Source organism: Solanum tuberosum, unplaced genomic scaffold (genome assembly GCF_000226075.1).
Source record: "Solanum tuberosum cultivar DM 1-3 516 R44 unplaced genomic scaffold, SolTub_3.0 scf00092, whole genome shotgun sequence".
NCBI lineage: Eukaryota > Viridiplantae > Streptophyta > Magnoliopsida > Solanales > Solanaceae > Solanum > Solanum tuberosum.
In genome coordinates this window covers 1,776,759-1,802,162 of record NW_006239019.1, presented here as the reverse complement: position 1 = coordinate 1,802,162, position 25,404 = coordinate 1,776,759, and the positions used below count along the sequence as shown (strand labels likewise).

The following is a 25,404-nucleotide window of genomic DNA, read 5'->3' as shown; positions in this document are numbered from 1 at the left end:
GAAAAAAAATCAATTACTTCACTGAAAAATTATTTTCATCTAAAATAATGGACCTTCGCCGGAAATATTTGAGACTTTAATTAAATCTATATAAAAAAAAGGAAAAAGCAGAAGAAGAATTGGAGAGGGAGAGAGAGAGAGAGAGCTGGGTGTAGGTAAAGAGATTATGGAAATTGGAATAGTTGAAGATGGCAGAAGATGGGATAGTTGAAGATGGCAGAAAGCTTCCTTCGTTTTCTTTTTTTAATTAATTATTATTATTATTTATTTGTTTAGGTTTATAGGTTGGAAAGAAAAGAAAGAAAATATATTTTTAATTGATTTACGCGCTTTAGGAGAGTGATGTACACATTTTTTGCCATGTCAGTGTTTTGTGTCTAATTTACATCACTTTTGAGCAGATAAAGTGTTCAATAGGTACAAACCTTAGTTGAGGTGTTCAAGTAATTTATGCGGACAACTTTAGGTGGTCTTGCATGACTTTGGCCTTGAATAAATCACTTTTGCAACTTTTTAAATTCTCCATAATTTGGTCATCATGACTTAAATAAAATTGTTGATTGATGTGTATTCCTTCATTTAATATTAAGAAAATATCATAAACCCAAAAAATAATTATAGAAAAAATTATAGAAATTTTAGTATTTATTTAACTATATATTTTATTAATGGTATCATTGTAGAATCTCAACTTTATAAGGTTATTTTGGTATTTCAACTTCTAACTTTTTTGTTCCCACTTATAGTAATATATGATGATATGATATATGATGATTGTTCCCATGTATAGTAATATATATGGTATATGATATGATGATGATTATCAGTTAAAAAGATACATTGAGTTATGAGATTGACTATCTTCAACACCGACAGTGGATAAGAAAATTACACCGTTCGCTTTAGATTGTGTTTTCTCTTCTTAGTTCATTCAATCAAGTATCAACAATACAAAAATTAATAAAAAACAAACTTTAATCCATATACCATCATATGTATTCCAATTTAAATAATACTCAAAATCTATAGTATCAAAAATATTTGCTTTAAAAAAGAAAAAGAAAAAGAGAAGCCGAAAAATCATTAATCTTTACATGTGAAAATATAGTAATTAAATTAAAATAAATAAATAAATATTTCTAAAAGTGAACTAAAGGTGTAATTTTCTTATATAGTTAATCTTTTGAGTTATTCTATTTTAATTGATAAATCAAATTAAAAAAACATATTATTTCCTACTGATTTATTAATTAAAATATGTTTTATTAGAAATAAAATGTGTTTAAGAAGATATATTTATTAACTGTATAAATATTTCTGAACCAAACTACATTATGGATAGAGATATTTTTAAACCAGTCGTGTTTAAGGATTAAAATAAATAAACAAAAGAATACTAATTATAATACAAATAACCCGAAACTCAAAAACCTATATTAGGTCGAACCGAAGTGAATTAGTTTGAAAAAAATTTAGCGATTCAGCAAGATTTCTTCTTCTTCTTCCTCAATCGTGGTTACCCCATGTAAGTGAATCTTTGAAATTCTACTACACTGCTTTGTATGTATGTATATATTTACAATTAGCATTCTAGGGTTTGTGGGTATCTTGGTATTTTCTTTTTCTGTTACAAATCGTATAGTTATTCATTCATGGCTCGACAATCAGTTCTTTTGTTTATAGATTTGTTCCGCTTATACGCGTAATTTTAACTTGTTTCTTGTTTTTGGGTTGGGTGTTTTTAATCTGAATTGTTTATACATGTAGGTTTATTTGATTAGGATTCAAAGTTTATTCGGTGATGTTCTGTAAAGTTTGATTATACAGTTGGGTTATGTGGGGTTACCGAATTTTTGTTTCTTGTTTCAGTTTTAGGGGATTCTTGAAGTTCAACTATGATTTACACGGCAATAGACACATTCTATCTAGCAGAGGAGCAGCTTATAGACTCACCTTCTAGGAAAGATGGAATTGATGATGTTACAGAAACAGCGCTTCGAATCTATGGTTGTGATCTCGTCCAAGAATGTGGGATTATGCTCAGATTGTATCCTTTTTTTTATGTGAATTAATATGAAGGTATATGAATCATAACATTTGGGTTGATTTTTGCTGTTACTTTCCTGATATAAGTTCACTGCATTTGGCTTTGGGTGTCTCCTTAACACGATAATTTGCAGACCTCAAGCTGTAATGGCCACTGGTCAAGTGTTATTTCATCGCTTTTACTGCAAGAAATCATTTGCTCGTTTTAATGTGAAGGTTTCTTTCTTTTCCCCCTCTGCTCCAACTCCTACTTCCTTCAAAAGTTTTGTGTGTTATTCATGCTGATGTGTGGTTCTTTTGTGTTAACTTGCAGAGGGTTGCTGCTAGTTGTGTTTGGCTTGCATCAAAACTCGAAGAAAGCCCGAGAAAAGCAAGGCAGGTGCTTGTTGTTTTCCACAGAATGGAATGTAGGAGAGAAAACTTACCTATAGAACATCTGGATACATCTTCGAAGGTTAGATAGCTCATTTACCTGAGAAAATAGTTTATTTCTATCTACATGTTAGTTTGCAATAATATTTCCAGTATGGTAAGATCAATGTTTTGATACAATTGCAAGTCACCAGACCTCATTAGAGGCTGATAGTGTCGCTGCAAGCCTCCTGTTATTAATTCATAAGTAAAATCATCCATCTGCAGCTTCCCTTTTTACCCTGCTTTTTTAAGGGGCTAGTCCTTCGGATGCATTTGTGCCCACCAAGTTTGCATTTCTTACGTTCATTGGTGTTTGTGTTTTTTATTTATTGTAACAACATCAAGTTGATACATTCCATTGGTGTTTTCTCCAATATTTTTGGTCTCTTTTGCAGAAATATATTGATTTGAAAGCAGACCTAATCAGAACAGAGAGGCATCTTTTGAAAGAGATGGGTTTCATCTGCCATGTCGAGCATCCTCATAAATTTATATCAAACTACCTTGCAACTCTTGAAACACCTGCAGAATTGAGACAAGAAGCTTGGAATCTTGCAAATGACAGGTGAGTATTGTTTAGGTGTTGTTATGTTTTCATTCTCAAAAAAAAATTGTTTAGGTGTTATGTTTATCTGAATATGTTTTTTCATGTTGGTGTTGACAACATAAAGTATTTCTTGAATTGCTACTAGTTATATTAGCACTTGATCACCGTCATATATTATGTAGATATTTAACGCCTCAGTAGTTTAAAATTGTTGAAGCTATATTTGTGTTTTGGCCATCACACTTTAGCTGTACCATCTTATTTTTTTTTGGCAGCATAATCTCTGATATTAGCTTGAAAATTGGTTAAATTTTTTAGTTCATACATTAGGTGTGGCATGATGAATATATAACAGTTATCAAGATCTATATCTGTCCTTTAAAAAATGAAATAGTCATGTAACTGATGTCAAAAAAAGATGTTCGAGTTTTAAGGAATCTACTCAAATTAAGTGACTAGAAGTTTGACAAGCTTTTTGGTGGTTGTTTTTCTTTTGTAATGTCTTTCTCTTATCCATTCCGAATTTCTTTGTTGTGAGGAATCCCATCTTACACACTTCATTTTTCCAAATAAAGGAAATATAACCATCTCTTTCGTTTTATTATGCCATTGCTGGTTTTAAATTAAACCAGGTGATGCCTACATCCTTTTCCTTGTATTTTTAACATATAGTTGAAGTATGTAAATAAGATGGTCTCCGCTATACAGTAAGTACCTCTTTGGTGACATAGAGATATATTGTATATACCAAATCAACAAGAAAAATCAGAAGCCCTCCATCATCATCATCTAAAATGTCCAAGCTAATCCTTGGCCCATGGTATCACTTTTGTTTTTTCAAACCTTTAATGGGATGTAGTGGGAAGTTACTTCTTTCATCAAGGTATCGTGTTTTTTTTTTGGAATGTATATTTTTTCTTCTAATTGATGTAATGGTACTCTTGGATGAAACTTTAACTAACAGGGCAGTAGTGATCAATAATTAATTGTCGATTGCCTAGAAATTTGTAATGTTTCTGAACCATAAAACCCTCTTGGGTGCTTTTGTTTGTGAGCAGTTTGCGCACAACACTCTGTGTAAGATTCAAGAGTGAGGTTGTGGCCTGTGGAGTTGTATATGCTGCAGCCCGTAGATTTCAAGTTCCCCTCCCAGAGAATCCTCCTTGGTGGAAAGCATTTGATGCAGACAAGGCTGGTATAGATGAAGTTTGCAGAGTTCTCGCTCATCTTTACAGTCTTCCAAAAGCAAAATACATTCCTGTATGCAAGGAAGGAGGTTCCTTTGCTACATCAAACAGATCAAAGGACTCACCATCGCTTCCTGTATCTAAGGTAAAAAGCACTTACCTGTCTTTCAATTTGATATCCATCTGCCGTAGAACACGCCCAATTCGATATTAACCCCTTTCCTCCTTTTTTTCTTTGTAGGAAGGTTTGTTGGATGCTCCACCAGTGAATGAAGATACTGAGGAAGTCGCTAAGGAGGCAGTAACAAAAGCTGTCCTTGATAAGTTGAAGGACTCAAAGAAGAGTGATGAGGACTCGAAAAACATGCCTTCAGAAGGGGAGTCAAAAGAAGAGCCAGGAAGAACAGACCATAGAATAGATGCTGGTGGAGAAAAGAATAAGGAAAGAGAGAGGGACAGGGGCAGAGACAGGGAGAGAGAGAGGGATAAGGAAAGACTAAAGTCTCGTGAACGTGATAGGGGAAGGGAATCTGACAGGGAAAGGGAGAGGGACGACTTTGAAAGGGAGAGAGAAAAATCCAAGGAAAGGAGTCATCGTTCAAGAGACAAAGGTAAGTTCTGGTTGACTTGCGATTGTCTAATTTCCAGACTTCTTGACATTCATGTAGGTTCGTGAATGTTTAATGTCCAGTTTCTTCTATGTCTAATTGGCTAGTTTTTCTGCTTTGTCTTACTCAAGCTGATCTAAATATTGCAGGTCACTTAGAGAAACCAAAACATCACTCTTCTCGAGGTAAACAATATTATACTTTTGTCTGATCTTTAGTCCTGACTCCTGATGAACTGTATTTGACAACTTTCTGTGTATGCAGATCGTGATTACCAGTCTTATTCATCCCGGGAGAAGGATCGTCGCAGACACCATTAGCTTGGAACAGCCTGGCAAAGTGTACTCTCAACCACTTCAAGTTGTTACTTGCTCCATTAAAGCTTTCTTTAAGTTTTACTTCACGGATTTCAGTAATCTGCATATGGAGGATTTATTTAATTGGAGGAAATGGTATATATCCTTCCACCTGTTGAAATTGGACCCATCATTCTCCTGCTTAAGCCACCTAAAAATATGTTTCAGCCTTGCAGGTTACCATGCCAAATTTGTTTGTCGTTTTTCTGGAGCATAGCTGCAGTTCTTTGCATATAGCTGGAGTGCCTTCTTGGTGAAACTGTATCCCACACCTTTATATAGTCTCTTGTAATCGAAAAATTGGTTTTTAACTATTTTCGTTTAGTTCCCTTGAACAATTGACATAACCTTTGTTGTTCAAATAGCTAGTGTCTTAAAGCAGGATTTTTAACTTTCTGCACCAGTTACATAAAACTGAAATTTCAGCTTGTCCAAGAAGGAAAGGAAAAATAGTGAGTAAACAACATGGCTATCATTTATATGTAGTTTGGTGGTCAGTGACATGAAATATTGCTATCAGATTAATGTTTTCTTCTGAACAATTTACAAGTCAAATGGATTTTCTAAGATTACGAAATTCTTCCATTAATTTGAAAATTTCATAATGAGACTTGATTGATATAATCATAGAGGTCACAAAGACGCTGGCAAAATGTGTTCAAGTTGTGTTCTTGGTCTCTTCCAACCCTTCTTTTTAAAAAACTTACAACTGTTTCACAGTTCTCGGCTTAACAGTGCAGACCAATAGATACCTAAGTTCTTTGGTTTCTAATCTTTAATTCCAAGATCGTTATCATTCCGGTGATTGAAATCAACAACATGCCCAGTGAAAGACCCCAATCAACAACATGCCCAGTGAAATCCCATGAGAGGGTGGTGTTATGCAGTCAATGAACTTGTATGATATCATCCTTCAATTTCACCCAAGTCACGAAGTCATTCAGCCAACGTTTCTAGACCATGGTGAATTGGTGACACCATCAGTTAGTTCTGGTGAAAAACATCCGTCACTGGAGTAAAGCAGAAGACAGAATCTATCATGTCTACAAAAACTTTATTTTTTTCTCTTATATATAATTAGTCTTTACAAGAACGTGGGTACTATCCTACCATATTTAGTCCTTTGTTGGGTGTATAATCCCATTACAAAAGGGGGAGGGGCACCATAATATACAACTTCCAAAAACTACAGAATCATGTGTGCTAGAGCATCTGCTACCTTGTTGCCCTCCCTGTAGCTACATTCGATCCCATCACACACTAACTAGTGCATCAATTAACAGAGAACACGGTACTGCAGCAGGATCCAGCTCCCAGCAGCCTCTCAAAACCCCTCCTTTTTCTCCAGTCAGCTGAAATGCAGGGATCTGATGAGAGAATCTCCAAAACTCATCTTTTTGTATTTCTAAAATAATAGAATTCGATGTTTGCTTTTTAAAGACAGACTTAAAACCATTCACACGAACCAGGGACGAAACTTTTATCCAGTCTTTTGAATACTCGATGACCTCCACTATCTCGTACTCAAACTTGTCTGGATCCAAACCTGATTTTTTCAAGCTCTTGTACAGTGCCCAAATCTCTCCTTCTCTTGGATAGATTTCAAACCTGTTCTTAACAGAGATTGCTTTCACCACATGGGAGAATGAGCTAGGATCACAGGCTTGATGTTTTTCATTCTGGACTTTGAACATTCCACAAACTGACTGAGCAGCATTTTTAGGCCCTGCACATGATTCAAGGAGGACTACATGCAATTTGAATGGGGCAGAAACTATCTTCTTAACCAGAGCGTAAGTATTTGGCAATGTACTATTTTGACCATAAATAGCCCATACCTGATTTACTTGAAACTTCCCCGTAGATCTGTCCATCTCAAAATCACAAAAAGTTTCTTCAAAACCTTTATCATCTGAAAAAGTTGATACTTTTGTGGAGCTTCCAATGGAGTTGCTGAGACCAAATCTCTTCGTGCGTGAATGCAACTCTCTATCGGCTTGACATGACAAATGAATTGGCATGCGGGGACTTGAGTGACGGCTTTTTTTAACACAATTATCATCAAAGTCAGTGGAAGGACCGTCATTGGCAGAACAAGAGCTCATCTGAGTTCGCTTTTTCTCAGAGATGTTCATTTTTTTAGGAGGTATTTGAACCTTAGAAGACTCTCCATTAGTAGCATGGATGTCATCCCCAGACTTCAGAGATGTTGTTGCTTTCCTTGATTTATCTCTAGCTCCAAGTGGAACTGCAGGTAGATCATTTTCTACAGGTTCAGAATTAGCAGCCCTGCTGTCTTCCATAACTCTTCCAGGGTACCAAATATCATCAGGATTGAGGGGTAAAGAAGCAGGATCAAGTTCAAACGATCCCGCAGGTACACCCTCTCGTTCGGTTCCAGTCATTTTAAAAGACGGAATTTGATGAGAGAACTTGTAAAGTTCATTTGGCTTTACAAAGAATGTACCAACTTCAGTCGGCCTCATTCGCTGGAAAAGGCTAACAAATCTGGAAACTTTATCTAAATAACCAACTAGGACACCAACATCCACAGCATAATCAGAAAGTATCTCCACGATTTCATACTTGTACTTCCTATGATTATCTGGTTCAGAGCTCCAACTAATATCCCAATCTTTGAAAAGGGCCCACGTTTCTCCTTTCCTTGGATATACAATGTACAGGCCTCTCTTGCCCATTCCGCACTGCACTTGATGAGAAAATGTAAGTCGATCAGAAGTGAATTCAGTACTTCCACGTCTAAATTTCCCACAGCCAACAGGCAACTCTGCCCTGACCCAAGCTCTGCCCCTTTGATCTTCTGGATAAGCATCAAGCCAACTGAACATCACCTTAAATTCAGGACTGTATACCTTCCTAATGTGGGCATAGAATCTTGGCATACCATCAGCCGTATCATAACAAGCCCAGATCTGATCAATTGCAAAGCAATTTTGTGCTTTATGCTTGTCAAAAACACTAAATTCAGGGTCAGGATAATCATACACCTCTGGAAGATTACCATCAGGAACAGTATTTGATTCTGACTCTGAATCAGAATCAGAATCAGAATCAATAATAAGTTCAACTTTTTTCGCACCACCTGAAGCCTGTTCATTATCTGTCCCAACCTTGGAATTGTCGTTTTGCAGAACCCCTTCAGGGAGGCCTGCTCCATTTTGATTTAATTTTTCAATGGAATTACCACATGACCTGGTTACACCGGCATGCTTTTGATTATCACTGCCCACAGCTTCTTTCTGCTGAGGTTTACTGTCCTTAACTGACTGGTGAGCCCATGCTTTCTTCAGAGGATTACTCTCTCCAGCAGACTGGTTAGACTGTGCCTTCTTCAGAGGGCTTGCCAAATCATTCTCATCATTGCGTACAGGATTAGTATCTAGTTCAAGATCAAAAACAACAGGTTCAATTTTTTTCACGCCAACTGACGGGAGTCTAGAATGAGGCTCCATCTCCAAACTTGATACATAAACATGTGCAAAATCATCATTAAATTGCAAGAGAGTATTGACATCTTCTTGGTCGCTCAGCTGTATCAATTGGGACCTATCAAACTTCACAGTAAAATGTAAGATCTTATCCGAAGGATCAATGCATAATCGGTCAAAAACTGCATTCACAAAATCATTATACTTTATGCCTGTTTTTGCAATAACCTGACGGGTAATACCTCCCACATACGAAGCAGATCCATCTGGAAGCACCTTATTCTTCTTACCCCAATGACAGAAACAAAATAGTGTTTTATCTTCAGGTTCCATCATGAACTAGTGTACATGTTCAAACAGTAACAATCCTGAAAATCTTTCTTCTTTTCTTCTGATAAGGGTAACAATCTTGAAAACTAAAAGCCTGATCAAGAAATACAATAAATCTAAAGGGAGTTACTTACCAAGGCTGAATGTACTAACATAATAATCCATAAGAAAGACACAAAATTATGAGCATTAACCAAGCATCCCCAAATACAAGATTAAAAACATTTTTTTCCGTTAAGTAAATATATCTCAACCTTCATGATCTTGGAACATAGCCAAATAAAGATAGGAATCTAAAACCAGCCAATCAACACAATTTTTGGCTGTAGGAAGAAAAACATTATCTACATGTAAGTCAGCAAAACAAAAAAAGTAACCCATCTATACATTTTATCTCAAGCAGAATAATCCCTGTCATATCATCATAAAACAGAAAATTAAACATATGACGACCTTATAAGATACCAGATTTTCGAGGATGTTTGGATTGGCTTTTTAAAAATAGCTTATAAGCTGGAAATACCCAACTTTTAGCTTTTAGCTTATTTTTGTACCTTTTTAGCCTAAAGGTAAGTGCTTAAAAACACTTTTTATCTTTTCCAAACACACAAAATTAAAATAAAAAAGTGCTTAAAAGCTCGAAACACTTCAAATAAGTTAATCCAAACATCCTCTTCATCTAATATAATAGGGTGTCAAGACAGAATCCTCAATAAATCATAAAGTTTCAAACTTAAACCAAGAATCAGAAATTTTCAAAATGGGTTCAGAGAAATCTCTATGCAAAAATCCTCATGAACCTACTAGATACTATTAAATATTTTTGCAGTAAAACTTGAAATTAGCAAATAAGGAAAGCATACCAAGTTAAGGTAATCCCAAGAAAGCAAAAGTTTCAAACTTCAATTAATCACAAAATTCCAAAATGAGCTCAAAGAACAAGTCGTCACATGACAAATTTCGTGGTTAGATTAGCTATTTTAGTTTGTTAAGCATGAAATTAGCAAATAAGATAATCATACTAAACCATAAAATTTCATTCAAATGCAAAAAAGATCAAAACAGAAACCCCCAGGAAAGCAAAAAGTTTCAAACTTGTAGCAAGAATCACAATCTTTCTAATTAAAGCTCAAACAACTTATTGCAAACTGATTTTGAGTAGTAAAGATTCACTCTTTTCACATTCTAAGTCAATTATTCATAAACATCTCATTATGGTACCCCTTGTTTCACTACAAGTTTACATACTCTGTGGGTAGGTTAAAAAGGGTTACCTTGAAGCTGCAGATAGTTAAATTTTGACCTAAGGAGGTAGTTCCTACCATGCTTTTTTGAGACTAAAACAGTGGATTTTAGGGAGAGAAGATCCATGATTAGTAAGAAAGAGAGTGAGGAGAGAAGAGGAATGGACACGTACTATATAAAATTTAGTCCTTTTCTTTTTGGTAAGAAAGAATATAAGATTTAGTAAAGTTGACCGTTTTATCCTTTCAAGCTTTGTCAAAAATGAAATTGCATTGACTAACCAGTAACCACCCGTTTTTTCGTTTGATAGTGTGTGTACGATCATCTCCAGACTCCAATCCAAACACCAAATTCTTATTTCGTGTAAAATTTGGTGTTTTGGAGCTCCAATTCAATATAAAATTTTATACTATTTTGATGTGTGAACAGTGTTATACCATCACATCAATTCACTTTATTGAATATTTTAATATTATTTTATTATACAAAATTTTTAATTAAATATTATATAAATTATATGTTTTAATTAAATTTCTTGTATATTTTTAATTATTTTTTATGTAATGTTTTTATATATTAATTTTAGATATAAAAGTTAGCTTTTTTTATAAATTAATTTTTCTATGTATGACTTTTTTTTTAAAAAAAATTATGGTAATTCTACTATAATGTATAATATCTAATATTTGCTAGCAATTTATATTATTTAAAAAATTATGGTATAAAATAATTTTATATTAAACGACTATAAAAGAAAATAATATGAATAATATATGGTGAATGTTTTAAAAAGAATTTATTTTATGAAATAAGAAATAATAATATAATAATGAAGAGAGAAAAATATTCCATTTCGGTGTAACATTTGGTGCAGTGGGTTGAAGTTGATTTACATTAAAATAGTGCCGACACCAAATTTGATGTAAAATTTGGTGTTTAGGTTGGAGATGCCCTAAGAAGACCGAATGTGCAAGAATAATACAGAATATTGTGTATTAGTAATGTTAATGGTATTAGTTTTGCTTGCATTAATTATGATGAAAATTTGCTTATACAATATTTAGCAAATATATTAAAAATAATATGCGTTGTATAATTTTTTTATATTTGTTTATAAAAATACCCTCTACAAATATGATGGAAAGGATGTGGAAAAAGTTTTGAGAGACAATTATGTTTTTAACCATGATAATGAATGCATTGAAACTCATTATATTACTAATGCATAGAAATCCATGATACATACCTCAATACACAATAAAGTATATTAGTAATGCAAGCATTAATTATACACCGACTTAAAAAATTATATCAAACAAGGTACTAATAATACACAAAACTGATGCATACATTATTTTTTCTAATACACTCTACCAAACGACCCCGGCTGGCTTGAAAACTCAAATGAGAATTGAATTTGAATACAACAGTATGTAATTATACAGTTTGATCTGCTTATTTGGCCAAATTATTACTTAATTAGTAAGTATAATTGAGAGGAGATAATTACACTCTCTAATCTTCAATGATATAATTATAAGGTTACTTTTAAATTTCTTTCTTTAGTTTTTATTTTCATAAGGATAAACTGATTAGCCTTTTAGTTAAAGTTTTGTCAAGGGACCTATGAATAAAACATAGCTTCATTAACATGGAGAAAACACCTTCACTGCATCAAAGCAGAAGACAGAGAATCTGTATGTCTACAGATAAGAGTCTTGACAAAAACTTAGGGACTATCCGGGTACCATAATACACAACTTCTTCCAAAAACTACAGAATCATGTGTGCTAGAACATCTTCTACCAGTGCAGATTTTGCAGCCCTGTGCTCTTGTTCTATTTCCCAGGGCACCAAATATCATTTGGATTGAGGGGTAAAGAAGCAGGATCAAGTTCAAACGATCCCACGGGTACATCCTCTCGTTCAGTTCCAGACATTTTAGAGGGAATTCGATGAGAGAACTTATAAAGTTCTTTGGGCTTTACAAAGAATGCACCAACTACAGTCGGCCTTGTTCGCTGAAATATGCTAATAAATCCAGTCACTTTTTCCAAGTAACCAACTTGGATTCCAGCATCCCCAACAAAATCAGAAAGAACTTCCACAATTTCATACTTGTACTTCCTGTAACTCTTAGGATCGGAGCTCCAACGAATATCCCAATCCTTGAAAAGAGCCCATGTTTCCCCTTTTCTGGGATATACAATATACAGACCTCTCTTGTCCTTTTCACACTGCATTTGATGAGAAAATATAAGTCGATCAGAAGTATATTTGGAGCTCCCACGTTTAAATTTCCCACAGCTAACAGGCAAGTCTGCCCTGACCCATGCGCGCTCCCTTTCATCTTCTGGATGAGCCTCAAGCCATCTCAGCTTTATCTTAAATTCAGGACTAGATACCTTTCTAATGCGGGCATAGAATCTTGGCATGAAATCAGCATCATGGCAAGCCCAGATCTGGTCAGCTGCAAAGTAAATTTCTGATTTATGCTTGTCAAAATCACGGAATTCAGGATCAGGATAATCATACACCTTGGGAGGATTATTATCAGGAATTGTACTTGGTCCTGAATCAGAATTAACAATGAGTTCAACTTTAACTTTTTTTGCGCAGCCTGATGTCGGTAAAGAAGCCTGTTTGTTAACTATCTTAATCTTGGAATTGTTGTTTTGCACATTCCCTTCAGGAAGGCCCACTCCATTTTGATTTAATATTTCCATCGATTTACTGCATGACCTAGTTACACCGGCATGCTTTTGATTATCACCACCAACAGCTTCATTCTGCTGAGGTTTACCGTCTCCAGCTTTGGCTGACTGATTAGCCGTTGCTTTCTTCAAAGGCTTACTATCTCCAGCTGACTGGAGCCGTGCCTTCTTCAGAGGGTTTGCCAATTCATTCTCATCATCACCTGCCGGAGTTGTATCTGCTTCTGAATCAGAATAACCAACAAGTACAACTTTTTCCACATGACCTGATGGCGGTCTAGAATTAGGTTCCTCCTCCAAACTTGATACATAAACATGAGCAAACCCATCATTAAATTGTAACAGGGTATCAATGCCTTTTTGGTCCCTCAGCCGTACTAAGTCGGACCTATCAAACTTCACTGTAAAATGCAAGATCCTGCCTGAAGGATCAATGCCTAATCGGTCAAAAACTGCATTCACAAAATCATTGTACTTTATGCCTGTCTTTACAATAACCTGATCAGTAATACCTCCCCCATACGAAATGGATCCATCTGGTAGCACCTTATTCTTCCTGCCCCAGTGACAGAAACAAAGCAGTGTTTTATTTTCAGCTCCTATCATGAAGTAGTGTAAGTGACCACAGAGGTTCAAACAGTAACAATCTTTGAAAAAATTCTTCCTTTTTCCCTGAGAAGAGGAACAATCTTGAAATTAAAAACCTAATCAAGAAAAAAAGATAAATTTATAGTTGAATGTACTAAAGTAATTATACAAATAAGAAGTATCTCAAGAAAAGCATTTTTTTTCTTTAAAATAAAAACATCTCAAGCTTCATGATCTTGGATTATAACTAAATTCTAATTAGAGGATAGAAATAAAAAACCAGACAGTCAATAAATTTTTTGGCTGTAGGACAAGGTGGAGCTAGAGTAACCCAATAGCCTTGCTTGTTGAATACTTACGAATTATCACTCCCTCCATGCCAATATATGTGCAATCTTTCTTTTTTAGTCCGTTCCAAAAAGAATTACACATTTTTATATTTAGTAATAATTTAACTTTAAACTCCTCATTATATTCTTAAATTTATAACCACACATATATTATGACTTAGTTTAGACCACAAGTTTCAACATTATTCCTTTCAATCTTAAACTACATGCCCAGTCAAACACCTTCACATAGATTAGGACGGAGGAATTAATTTAAAACCCACTAACTTAAAAGAGCTAGAATCTCGAACTCATGAGCTTCAAATCCCAGACTCTTGTCTCTGCGGTAGGAAGAAAAAAACATCATCTATGCATGACCATGCCGGTAATCTCTAGTAGAATAGTCTCTGATACCCGTCAATCGTCATGTCATCATAAAAACATAAAACTGAACAGACCACACAAGACATAGGATTTCACCAAATGAAATAGGATGTCAAGGAAACAAAAAGTATCAAACTCTACACATGAATAAGAAAATTTCAAATATGGATTCAAAGAGAACTCTACAGAATCTTCTGTGAATATTAGATAGTTTGCTATGAAACATGAAATTAGCAAAGACGGAAAGCATACTAAGCAATAGATTACCGTCAAATGCGAAAGGATCAAAACAGAAACCCCAGTAAAGCAAAAAGTTTTGAAACTTGAAGCAAGGATAAAAAATATTTCTAAATAAAGTTGAACCAATTTCTTTCCACAAAAATATGCAGGAGAAAAAGAGCACCAAGCGTCACCCTTTCCACTTTCTAATTTACTACTCCAGAAACATCTTAATAGACTAGTAAACACCTGCATGATGCCTTTGTTCCTCTGTAAGTCTACATACTCATATTATACACTATAAAATATTGTGAATAGTGAATAGAGAAAAGGGAAAAAAAGTTACCTTGCAAGTTGGAACTGCAGGTGGTTGAACTTGAACCAAATGGGGTTTCTCTACTAAAACCCCAAAGGTTGCAGTGACGAATTTCTCAGCTAGGGCTTCACCATTTACTGGGATATTTGGAAAATCTCTCTCAATTTAAATGCTGAAACTTTTTCTTTACATAAAAATATGAGAAGAGTTGAATCGTTTCTGTTGACTTCTCATTGGCGGGCAGATAATATTTGTACATGTACTAAACTATTTTAATGTTTTTGAAAAAGTAGATCCTCTGATTTTGAAATTTTATTAATACAACAACAACGATACAATTTCTTTTATTACTATATATATTTAGTATTTTAAAATATGAAATGTTATTATTTATAACTTTAATATAATTTTAAATTATGAAATTTTGCTTTGCTTATATAATAAAGGCATGCAGAACTTTAATTTCCTGTCATAAGTTAAGACAAAATCTTGTTCAAGTTATCCATAATTACCTATTCAATGATCTGTGTCAAAAATATTCTTTCACTGGGAGCGTATTGAAGTTCAACTCTTCCCTAATATATAAGTTAGTGAAGATAGATAAATGTAAAAGTTAAGTATAGCTATTAAACTCCGATTAGCATAGCAACATGGTCAAATTTTGCTAATTAGAGTAGCCACCATCACCCCTACTAGCACAAAAGTATGAAGTTAAGGCAATCTGGATATACAACAAAATACATAGCAACAATGATAGTGTACTTGACATATTACTACTACAAGTTCTTCCTTTAGGCTACTGCAGACTCGCTCAACGTACGACAGAACAACACTGCTACATAGGATTTACATAGTCGCATCACCAGACACATCGATAAGTAACATGTGTCTCAATGATCTCATTGTTGTATGTGACCTTCACAACTTGCCCCTTCTCCAATCCATAGTACCGAGCAATTGCATCCTTCTGAGACATTCGTGGTAGCTGGAAAATATCAATACAAGAACAATACTCAGAAAAACTTAGATAAATGAAACTGTATTGATAGTTTTCGAAGAAAGAGTGGTCAATTGAAGTGCATATATAGGCATATGAACTACGAATTTCTGCTGAGATCATTAGAGAGAATGCACAGTAACAATACCATTAGTCTGCATAAGATGAAGGCAGAAATATGTCTCTACACCTAAGGTCGTAGATATTAATGTCTGATAAGTAGTGTGTGAGAGACAGGGCAAGTTCTACCTCCCATTCATTAAAAAAGGCAGCAGTCTATAAGTACCTAAACTAAAAACTTTAGAACAGCATTTGAGTCATTTCACCTTCACAGTAAAGGGAGCAAAAATGACAAAATTTTCTTAAATGTGAAGCCTAGATGGCAGCAAGTACTAAAGCTTGATTCTAAGACAGTAGAGTTAAGCCAGATAAAAATTGATCAATCGTTTTTTCTGATGAGTTTACTCTAAAAGACTTGCCGCTGTACAGATAGACTAAGGAGATGCACAGTTGTACAGATATACAGACATGTTTCAGCAAATTCAAAGGCTGTCAAAGGCAAACCTGCTTGTCTTCCAAGTTGTACTTCTTCAATAGCTGCTCCTTCTCTGTGTTGGTCAACAACTCATGCTTTGGCTTTAAAACATGTTTTGTGATGTTGACAAGTAAGTCTGTGATCTGAAAGAGTTTACAAATAGGAGCCAGACACTTAGCAAATGTAAAATAAACTTTGGCCAAATACCACCAAACCTTCATCAAATGGAAAAAATGGAGCTTGGGACTTGTTATAAAAAAAAAAAAAAGGGAGCTTGGGACTTGTCTTGGCAAAAGATTAATTAAGGGGGAGCCAATAACCAAGTAAATGTAGCTCCTTTTAAGCCAGACTTGGGAAGAACATTTCAGTTTTTTCCTTATTTCACAGGTAAGCAGTAGAAAGATCTGGAGGTTCGCAGAAAACCAGAAACGCTTTACGTGTTGTATGTTTTATTCATTAAAGAGAAACTTTTTTTAACATACACCTATTTGTACAGTCTTAGGTAAATGTCAATAATGACAAATCCTTATTCATTCTGAGATCTAACTCACTAGCCAAGCATATCTAAATTCTAAAGCAAATGCAGAACACATATTAATAATAGCCTAATTAGTACCATGTTTATTCCTCGCAATAGAACTGTTCACACCAAAAACACCAACAAGAACACATACTTTACCTGGAAAATTTCAGTTTTGAATGGGGAGTCCTCCACAACCTTCATAGCTGGATTAGTCATTGGATTTTCAATGATTAATATCAGCCGACTCAAGGATTCTTTGTTCATTATTTGAGATAAAATACTGCGGATGACATTCATTTTCACCGAATTTGGCCCACAGAAGATGACCAAAACCTGTGACAAGTTCAAATATGCAAGACATTAGTAAATCTATGAAGCACGTGAATGTAATGTTGATAGTCCGTCTTCATCAGAGACCATCTTCCAATATGCTGAGGATTCTAACCAGTTAATGCAACAACTTTCTTGGCTTCTTAATTTTGTTTTATTGAACTCAGCCGAGCCTCCAATTTCCATAGGAAGACTTATGAAGCATAGAACACATTCCCATCAGACATAACAGGATTGATGCACTTCTAACAAAATCAACAAGAAATTTGAAGATATATGAACCCCAAAGGTAGAAATTCGGATATGGAGCTAAGAGATGAATTTTTTTTTTTGATCAGGTAAATAATTTTCTTATTAACAACAACATACCCAATGGAATCCCACAAAGTGAGGTCTTGAGAGGGTAGAGTGTACGCAGACCTGAGGTTGTTTCCGAAAGCGGGGGTCTTGGGGAGGGTAGAGTGTACGCAGACCTGAGGTTGTTTCCGAAAGCGGGGGTCTTGGGGAGGGTAGAGTGTACGCAGACCTGAGGTTGTTTCCGAAAGCGGGGGTCTTGGGGAGGGTAGAGTGTACGCAGACCTGAGGTTGTTTCCGAAAGCGGGGGTCTTGGGGAGGGTAGAGTGTACGCAGACCTGAGGTTGTTTCCGAAAGCGGGGGTCTTGGGGAGGGTAGAGTGTACGCAGACCTGAGGTTGTTTCCGAAAGCGGGGGTCTTGGGGAGGGTAGAGTGTACGCAGACCTGAGGTTGTTTCCGAAAGCGGGGGTCTTGGGGAGGGTAGAGTGTACGCAGACCTGAGGTTGTTTCCGAAAGCGGGGGTCTTGGGGAGGGTAGAGTGTACGCAGACCTGAGGTTGTTTCCGAAAGTGGGGTCTTGGGAGGGTAGAGTGTACTCAAGTGAAGCAAGTCAAAGAAGAAAAAAACAGCGAAGAAAAACATGACAACTAATAGGAAAGAGTGCGGAGCAAGGAACCATAATATCAACAACAAGGTGAGATCACCTAAACATGATAAACAACAGATGATATCAGATACCAAAAGCCAAAGACTACATGAATAGGCTAATACTATGACAGATACGGTGCTCTAGACTACCACCACGCCACAGACTACATGAATAGGATACTTCTACGGCAACACTCGACTATTTACTAATCTTCTACACTTATCTGCAACCTCTACACCCTCCTATCTATGGTCATCTCTTCAATAAGCTGAAGATGCATCATATCTTGTCTATTCACCTCTCCCCAATACTTCTACGGCCTACGTCTGCATCTCCTTATCCCCACTATATCCAAACTCTCACGCCTTTTCACTAGGGCATAGGCACATCTCCTCTTTACATGCTCAAATCATATAAGTCTCTCTTCCCTCATCTTGTCCACCACAGAGGCCACTCCCACTTTGTCCCGGATATCCTCATTACTAATCTTATCGCTCTTAGTATGTCCACACATCCATCTCTCATCATCATCATTTCTATTTGCATCTTCTCAACATAGGAGTTCTTGATGGGCCAACAACACAGCCTTGTACAACAAAGCCAGTCTAACCACCACTCTCTATAGAACATACCTTTAAATTTTGATGGTAACTTCTTATCGCACAATACTCCGGATACAAGGCTATCCACACTACACCAATATGATGTGTGACATCACCTAAGATACTTGAATCTTTTTCGCTCATTCCCCAAATTTCACTCACTAACGAAAGGAAAGGACTCGGAGTTCCTTCATACTTTCTTTAACGAGGCAAAAGATTGAAACTTTAGAGAAATTATCACTACAAGAAGCTAAAAACAGGCGATTCAAGAAAGGAAAGAGGGGTAACTAGCCTTATTGGTAAGGTCAGTTCTGTGCATGGCGGAGATTCTGAGGCGCTCAGCATCAGGTCTTTGACCATATTTCTCTCTGAATTCTTGAAGGGTGGTGTCGATTTCAGAATTGGGTATTGCAAAACCACGATCTTTCAGCATTTCGAGCATAGTTTTGCGTGCAAGAAAGTACCTGTGACTCTCAACAGTACCATCATCAACAAAGCTGGCTAAACAAGGACTAACATTGACAACATCGACCTCCATTGCTGACCCATTAACATCCATTTCTGCTCTTCTTGTTTAATTTTTTGTTGGAATTGACAGCAAGTAGGTGCCAGGGTTTTTCGGGTTTTGCTACGTACGACTGTGGGAAAGGAAGTTTTGCGTGTCTATTTTAGCATAAAGCTCAAATGAAGATGGTTATAATCCCCCAATCTTTTAAAATGAATATTCCGTTCGGCCTATTATGACATATGATTAAGAAACAATAAATGATAAAGGTAATTTGGTAAAATATAAGTCTTCTAAATAATAATAATAAAATAAATAGTATTTAATAATTGGGATAATATAGACACAAAATAATAAAATATTCATTAATTTTGTAAATAAAAAATATATAGTTAGACATCTCAAAATATTATAGTTATGTAGACAAGTAAAAATGAACAGAGTCAGTAATGAGAGAGTTAATTTCGTGTGAATAATCGAAGGGGCATTTGATTTATGTTTTTAAAGGAGTATATGTTTTTAAAGTATGTGTCATGTCTCTTGGGCGTCAAAAATGAGTCCAAACATAAGTAATCCGTCTAAAGTTTTATGGGTTAGACTCAAGATAATTTGAATTGAGTTTAATCTCAACTCTTTCAAATTTTAACCAATTTCAAAAGAATTTTCAATTGAGCCCAATTAAATCTTCAATTGTAATCCGTTTTAAGACTCTTTATTTGCATTCGTTCCTATATTAAAGATATAAATTATTATATATTTTATATCTTCTAAAATTTATCTATTCATTTAACTTTTTTTTAAATTTGAGGTGAAATACAAATTGTGGATCATGACCCAATCCGTTTTTTAGCCCAAAGTAAAATTTAGGCGGACATGATCCAACCCGATTTCTATTTCAACCCATTTTAATATCTATAATTTCAACATAACCTGCTCATTTGACACCCCTACATGCCCCAACAATTTCACTTACTATAGACTAAAAAAGAGTATATTTACTTTTGTGAGGGTGTTTGTAATTTTCAAAAATAATTACTAGTATTAAAGATAAAATGAGAAAAAAATAATTGTCATAAATTTTGACGGGTGTTTTATGGCACACCTTTTTGAGAAAAATATTTAAGGACATAAATAAAGTGTTACTTTCCACTATGACCCTTTGGAAATTTAAAAAAAGTCTCAATAATTCTCTTGAATTTTGAACAATTCACTTATTTTGGACTATGAGTATTAAATTTAATCAAGTTGGCTGTTATATCCTTTTCAGCTTTGTTAAACATAATAGCCTCCATTGCATTAATTAACAGTTAGAATGCAAGTGAAACTTAGAAAGATTTTAAGCTATAACTCAAATCCTTATGCCATTACGTCAATTTTACAGAAGAGTTTTAGAAAAGATAAAAAGCATTACTGGTGTCTTTCAGCTTCTTTTTTCCTTTTTCTTTTTAAGTTATAAAACACAAGAGACACTTTAATTCGGAAATCATAATTCGAGCTACTGAAATCAAATGAAACATAATAACCGTTATTGCAGCTACTGCAATCATCATCACCCAAGTCACGAAGTCCATTAATCGAGCAACTAATGACAGAAAATTTCAGTTCCATCCATGTCAATGTGCAGAGTGGACTCAAAGGACGCGTTTCGAGCTCCCAGTCTCAGACTTGGGAGGCGTTGTTGCATGCTTGGATGTCCTGGATTTACCTCTAGTTACAGGGGTAACTGCTGACAAAACATTTTCTACAGGTTCAGATTTTGCAAGTCCTGATCTTTCCTTGACTTTTTCAGGATACCAAATATCATTTGGATCAAGGGGTAAAGAAGCAGTATCAAGTTCAAACGACCCCGCAGGTACACCCGTTCCTTCAGTTCCGATCATCTTGAAAGAAAGAATTCGATGAGAGAACTTGTAAAGTTCATTTGGCTTTATAAAGAACGAACCAGCTACAGACAGCTTTGTTCTCTGGAAAACACCAGCAAATCCAGTAACTTTATCTAAGTAACCAACTTTGACACCAGCATTCTTAACATAATCAGAAAGGATCTCCACAACTTCATACTTATGTTCACTATGACTCTGTGGACTCCAAAGAATATCCCGAGCTTTGAAGAGCGCCCATGTTTCCCCTTTCCTAGGATATAAAATGTACATATCACTCGTCCCCTTTTCACAATGCATTTGATGAGAAAAAAAAAATCGATCAAAAGTAAAATGACTATCCCCACTAATGAACTTCCCACAGCCTGACTTGACCCAAGCACACTCCCTTTGGTCTTCTTCTGGACGAGGCTCGAGCCATCTGAACCTGATCTTAAATTCAGTACCAAATACCTTCCTGATGCGGACATATTTTCTTGGCATAGCATCGTGCACATCATCATAGACAGCCCATATCTGGTCAGCTGCAAAGCAATTTTCAGCTTTATGCTTGAAAAAGTCACTGAATTCAGGATGACGACACTGAAGGAAATCTGAATTGTCTTTATCAGAAATTATATTTGATTTTGAAGTACTGCGCGACCTAGTTACACCAGCAAGCTTTTGATCACCAGCACCAACAGCTTCTTTCTGCTGAGGTTCACTGCCTCCAGCTAACTGGTTTGCCATTGCTTTCTTCAGAGGTTTACTACTATCTCCAGCTGACTGGAACCGTGCCTTCTCCAGCGAGCTTTCCAAATCATCACCTGCAGGAGTTGTATCTCGTCCAGAATCAGATACAACATCAAGTTCTACTTTTTTCGCACCACCTGATGGCAGTATAGAATAAGGCTCCTCCTGCAAACTTGACACATAAACATGAGCAAAACCATCATTACATTGTAACAGGGTATCGACACCTTCTTGATCCCTCAGCCGTATCAGTTCAGACCTATCAAGATTCACTGTAAAATGCAACATCTTATCGGAAGGATCAATGCCTAATCGATCAAAAACTGTCTTCACAAAATCATTGTAGTTTATGCTTCTTTTCACAATAAACTGATCAGTAATACCTCCCCCATACGAAATGGATCCATCTGGAAGCATCTTTGTCCTTCTGCCCCAGTGACAGAAACAAAGCAGCATTTTATCTTCAGTTCCCATCATGAAGTAGTGTACACAAACACAGAGGTTCAAATAGTAACAATCTACAAAACCTTTTGTCTCTTTGTCTGAGAAGAGTAACAATCTCAAAAACTCAAAAACCTGATCAAGAAAAAATAAATCTAAAGGGGAGTTACATATCAAGGCTGAATGTACAAAAATAATAATCCATTAGAAAGGAAACAAAAGGATGAGCGCATCTCCAAATAACAGATTAAAAGCGCATTTTCCTTGAAAGTAAATACTCTGATTAGATTTCATCTAAGTCAACACATAATCCTCAGAAAGTTTCAAACTTTAACCAAAAATCAGAAAATCTTCAAAATGGGTTCAGAGGAAACTCTATACAAAAAAATTGAGAAAAATGAACAAAATGGTCCTTAATTGTCACGACTCAATCCACTTAGGCCATGACCGGTGCTCAGTATGCCTAAGCCTACCGCGATTTCAGGCTAAAAAATTTGGTAGAGTTTCCTCTGTACCGGGAGCAAACCATAAATCTAAACCTATCAGCATTCAATAAACAACAACACAACCTACTACAACACCAACGTATTAAGGCTAAGAGAGTATCCAATGAGAAGTTAGTTTTTTCCTGAATAGTTAGTTATTCATAATACCACATATATTCATATTCTTCTTGTGTCAAATTCGAATCCAACAGTGTATAATAACTCAATAATAGCATAACTTCAAGAGTACTGTCATGGCAAAATTGATTCAGTACATTTTCAAATATTCGATCATACTATAATTTGTTGATAAATCATTTCAATGCGAAAGACAAATCTAAAACATGCTATAATTGAAAATCAACTATGGAGAAATTATGACTCACAATACCTTTGCTAAATAACTCTAATTTGCTTCCAACGGTTCTGCCCTCCACTCTTTTGTTTGGTTTGGACTTTGGAGCCAGCAGCGTTGTTTTTATACTCTACTGACTGCCTCCTCCTCTTTTTTCCAAAGCTGCTTTCCTTTTCTTTACTACAACTGACTATTATTATTATGGAAGTGGGTTGTTAACTTAATACATAAGTAGTTAGTGGGTAATTAGTTAGGAGTTTAAATGTTACTTATTTTAAATGGACCAAGCTCAATTCTTTTAAGTCAATGAGGTTTGTACGGTAATGGTCCTTGATATGCAAAATGTAATCGTTTTTATTCTAAACCCTAAAGCATAATCATTGCTGATTAATATATCGAAAAAAAAAAGAGTAAAATAGTTATCTTCACTCCTCTCTCCACTCTTCCTCTTCTCTTTCTTTTTTTCTTTCCTTCTCTCTCTTTTGTAAGGTGTGGGTGGCCTTCGTGGTTGAAAACATGAGGAAAGAGATGATTTGGACATATAAGGAAAACTTCAGGTTATTGAGGACATGATCCTAGATAGGAAGGTGTGGAGGACTCGTAGAAGGGTAGTAAGTAGTTGTTTTATTATAGTTTTTTTTAAATCATGGTTTATTAATGTTTGTTAATAATAATCTACCACATTATATTGTTTATGGCATTTTGATTACCACTTGATTTTTCTGCTGTTTTGACTATTTTTGCATTGTTTTCTAAGTCTGTCAGAGACAAACCCATGATTTGAAGATCGGGGCACCACTAAGAGTGACTCAAGGTAAGGTTAAGGGTGGGGCCAAATGAGGTGGCAAAAACAAGTGGTTAATAAAGACAATTGTTAAAAAGGTTAATTTTTAAGAAAAATCTAATTTTAAAGGCGGCCAAAAAATACTACCTTTTGCACGATTCAAACCCATGTTGTCGCATTTTAAAGCGGAGGGTTCAACCAGTGCTCACAAATGACTTTTGATTATAAGGATGCACAATTAAATATACTATCATTTTATAGACTATCTATACATATATATATCAAAAAAATTAAAAGTTATCAGGTGCATGTGAGTCCGCCTCTAAAGTCCGCGTAAGTTCTACCTTACTCAGACCTCACTTGTGGAATTTCACAAAATATATTGTTGTTTTCGTATCTCTTTTGTGTATCACCTCTCTCTCTAGCTTTAGTTTTTTTCTTCTACTTAAATAATACAGAGCCAATAGCGTTGTTTTTATTCTCTACTGACCGCCGCCTCTTCTTTTTTCCAAAGCCGCTTTTCTTCTCTCTTTACTACTTTATTTAATATGATTATTATTATTATTATTATTATTATGGAGGTGGGTTGTTAATTAACTTAAGACTTAAATACTTGGGTTGAGAGAAGTATTGAAAACATCCTTAAATTTGGTGTAAATTATTAGCTATCATTTGATCATATATTTTTAAATATTTTTGGTATATATTATTTGGGTGAAAGTTGGGTGAAATTTCACCATATGTTTGGCCATAGAATTTGGAAAATATATTTCACCTTTTAAAAAAAAAAGATTTATACTCATAAGTTTTAAAACTATCAAAACTAACCATATGTTTGTATTATATGGCACATGGCTTTGTTATCATAAACCGATTGTTCATCATTTTCATCAATAATCATATCATCACTTTCATATTCACTAAATACTGCATCACTACTTTGATGTTCACGTAAAATATTATGTAAAACAACACAAACAAGTATTATAGAGAGTGTTCTTGTAAAAGATAAAAAATTGGTGTAGAATTTGAATTATTAAAAGCTCAAATAATGAGACTTGCCCAAATACTAGTTTTTTCTAGTATTTGGGAATTTGGGTTATTTTCAACAAACATTTGCCAAATAATAACAAATTATGGGTGTGTTTGGTATGAAGGAAAATGTTTTCCTGGAAAACAAGTCGATTTTTGATTTATTTTCTCATGTTTGATTGGTGAATAGAAAACATTTTTAAAAAAAAGATTTTTTAGTGTTTTGATTTATGAATGAAAAATGTTTTTTGAGAAATATCTTTTATTTTTACTAAAGTAGAAAATAATTATTGAAATTGAATATATTTTTTAAAAACAAACTTAAATTTTTTTTTGGGGGGAGGGGGGGTCGAGGGTAGGGGTGAAAAAATAAAAATTTGAAGTTGAAAATATTTTTTAAAAATTAAGCTTTAAATTTATTTTTTCAAAAAAAAATTGTAATTTGAAGTTGGAGTAGAGTTTTGAAAATGTTTTCCTTAATTTTTTAAGGAAAGTCATTTTCCTTAAATTTGAGGAAAATGAGTTGATT

The 25,404-nt window shown here is 35.0% G+C and overlaps 5 protein-coding genes across 9 annotated transcripts; 1 reads left to right on the top strand and 4 right to left on the bottom strand.

The window, feature by feature from the left end:
* Positions 1–1,407: 1,407 nt before the first annotated feature.
* On the top strand, positions 1,408–5,640 carry LOC102586704 (cyclin-L1-1). 3 transcript variants are annotated; one of them, XR_367356.2, is made up of 10 exons: positions 1,408–1,525; positions 1,870–2,047; positions 2,181–2,262; positions 2,360–2,500; positions 2,856–3,025; positions 4,066–4,339; positions 4,436–4,805; positions 4,952–4,987; positions 5,067–5,254; positions 5,335–5,640. XR_367356.2 is itself a non-coding variant. In XM_006347785.2 (9 exons), the coding sequence occupies exons 2-9, from the start codon at positions 1,896–1,898 to the stop codon at positions 5,120–5,122; spliced, it is 1,281 nt and encodes a 426-aa protein (XP_006347847.1). In that variant the 5' UTR covers positions 1,408–1,525; positions 1,870–1,895; the 3' UTR covers positions 5,123–5,640. The 3 variants fall into 3 exon arrangements, 1 of the variants encoding a protein (XP_006347847.1); XR_367355.2 differs by having other exon boundaries at positions 5,327–5,640; XM_006347785.2 differs by having other exon boundaries at positions 5,067–5,640.
* A 553-nt stretch (positions 5,641–6,193) lies between these two features.
* Positions 6,194–10,361, bottom strand: LOC102586152 (uncharacterized). Of its 3 annotated transcripts, none has more exons than XM_015308955.1 (3): positions 10,212–10,361; positions 6,625–9,031; positions 6,194–6,510 (listed from the first exon to the last, which is right to left on the bottom strand). In XM_015308955.1, the coding sequence occupies exons 2-3, from the start codon at positions 8,941–8,943 to the stop codon at positions 6,412–6,414; spliced, it is 2,418 nt and encodes an 805-aa protein (XP_015164441.1). In that variant the 5' UTR covers positions 8,944–9,031; positions 10,212–10,361; the 3' UTR covers positions 6,194–6,411. The 3 variants fall into 3 exon arrangements, with proteins under 3 accessions (XP_015164441.1, XP_006347846.1, XP_006347845.1); XM_006347784.2 differs by having other exon boundaries at positions 6,194–6,884; positions 6,997–9,031; XM_006347783.2 differs by having other exon boundaries at positions 6,194–9,031.
* Positions 10,362–12,020: 1,659 nt separating this feature from the next.
* Positions 12,021–13,502, bottom strand: LOC102594550 (uncharacterized). The gene has a single exon (XM_006347801.1). It carries the CDS (start codon positions 13,500–13,502, stop codon positions 12,021–12,023), a length of 1,482 nt encoding a protein of 493 aa, XP_006347863.1.
* Positions 13,503–15,352: 1,850 nt separating this feature from the next.
* LOC102585816 (DNA-directed RNA polymerase V subunit 5A-like) lies at positions 15,353–19,369 on the bottom strand. Its single transcript, XM_006347782.2, has 4 exons — positions 18,954–19,369; positions 16,944–17,120; positions 16,294–16,407; positions 15,353–15,717 (listed from the first exon to the last, which is right to left on the bottom strand). Exons 1-4 carry the CDS (start codon positions 19,218–19,220, stop codon positions 15,592–15,594), a joined length of 684 nt encoding a protein of 227 aa, XP_006347844.1. The 5' UTR covers positions 19,221–19,369; the 3' UTR covers positions 15,353–15,591.
* A 1,157-nt stretch (positions 19,370–20,526) lies between these two features.
* LOC107060724 (uncharacterized) lies at positions 20,527–23,753 on the bottom strand. The gene is made up of 2 exons (XM_015308956.1): positions 23,096–23,753; positions 20,527–22,374 (listed from the first exon to the last, which is right to left on the bottom strand). The coding sequence occupies exon 2, from the start codon at positions 22,253–22,255 to the stop codon at positions 20,798–20,800; it is 1,458 nt and encodes a 485-aa protein (XP_015164442.1). The 5' UTR covers positions 22,256–22,374; positions 23,096–23,753; the 3' UTR covers positions 20,527–20,797.
* Between the last annotated feature and the right edge of the window lie 1,651 nt (positions 23,754–25,404).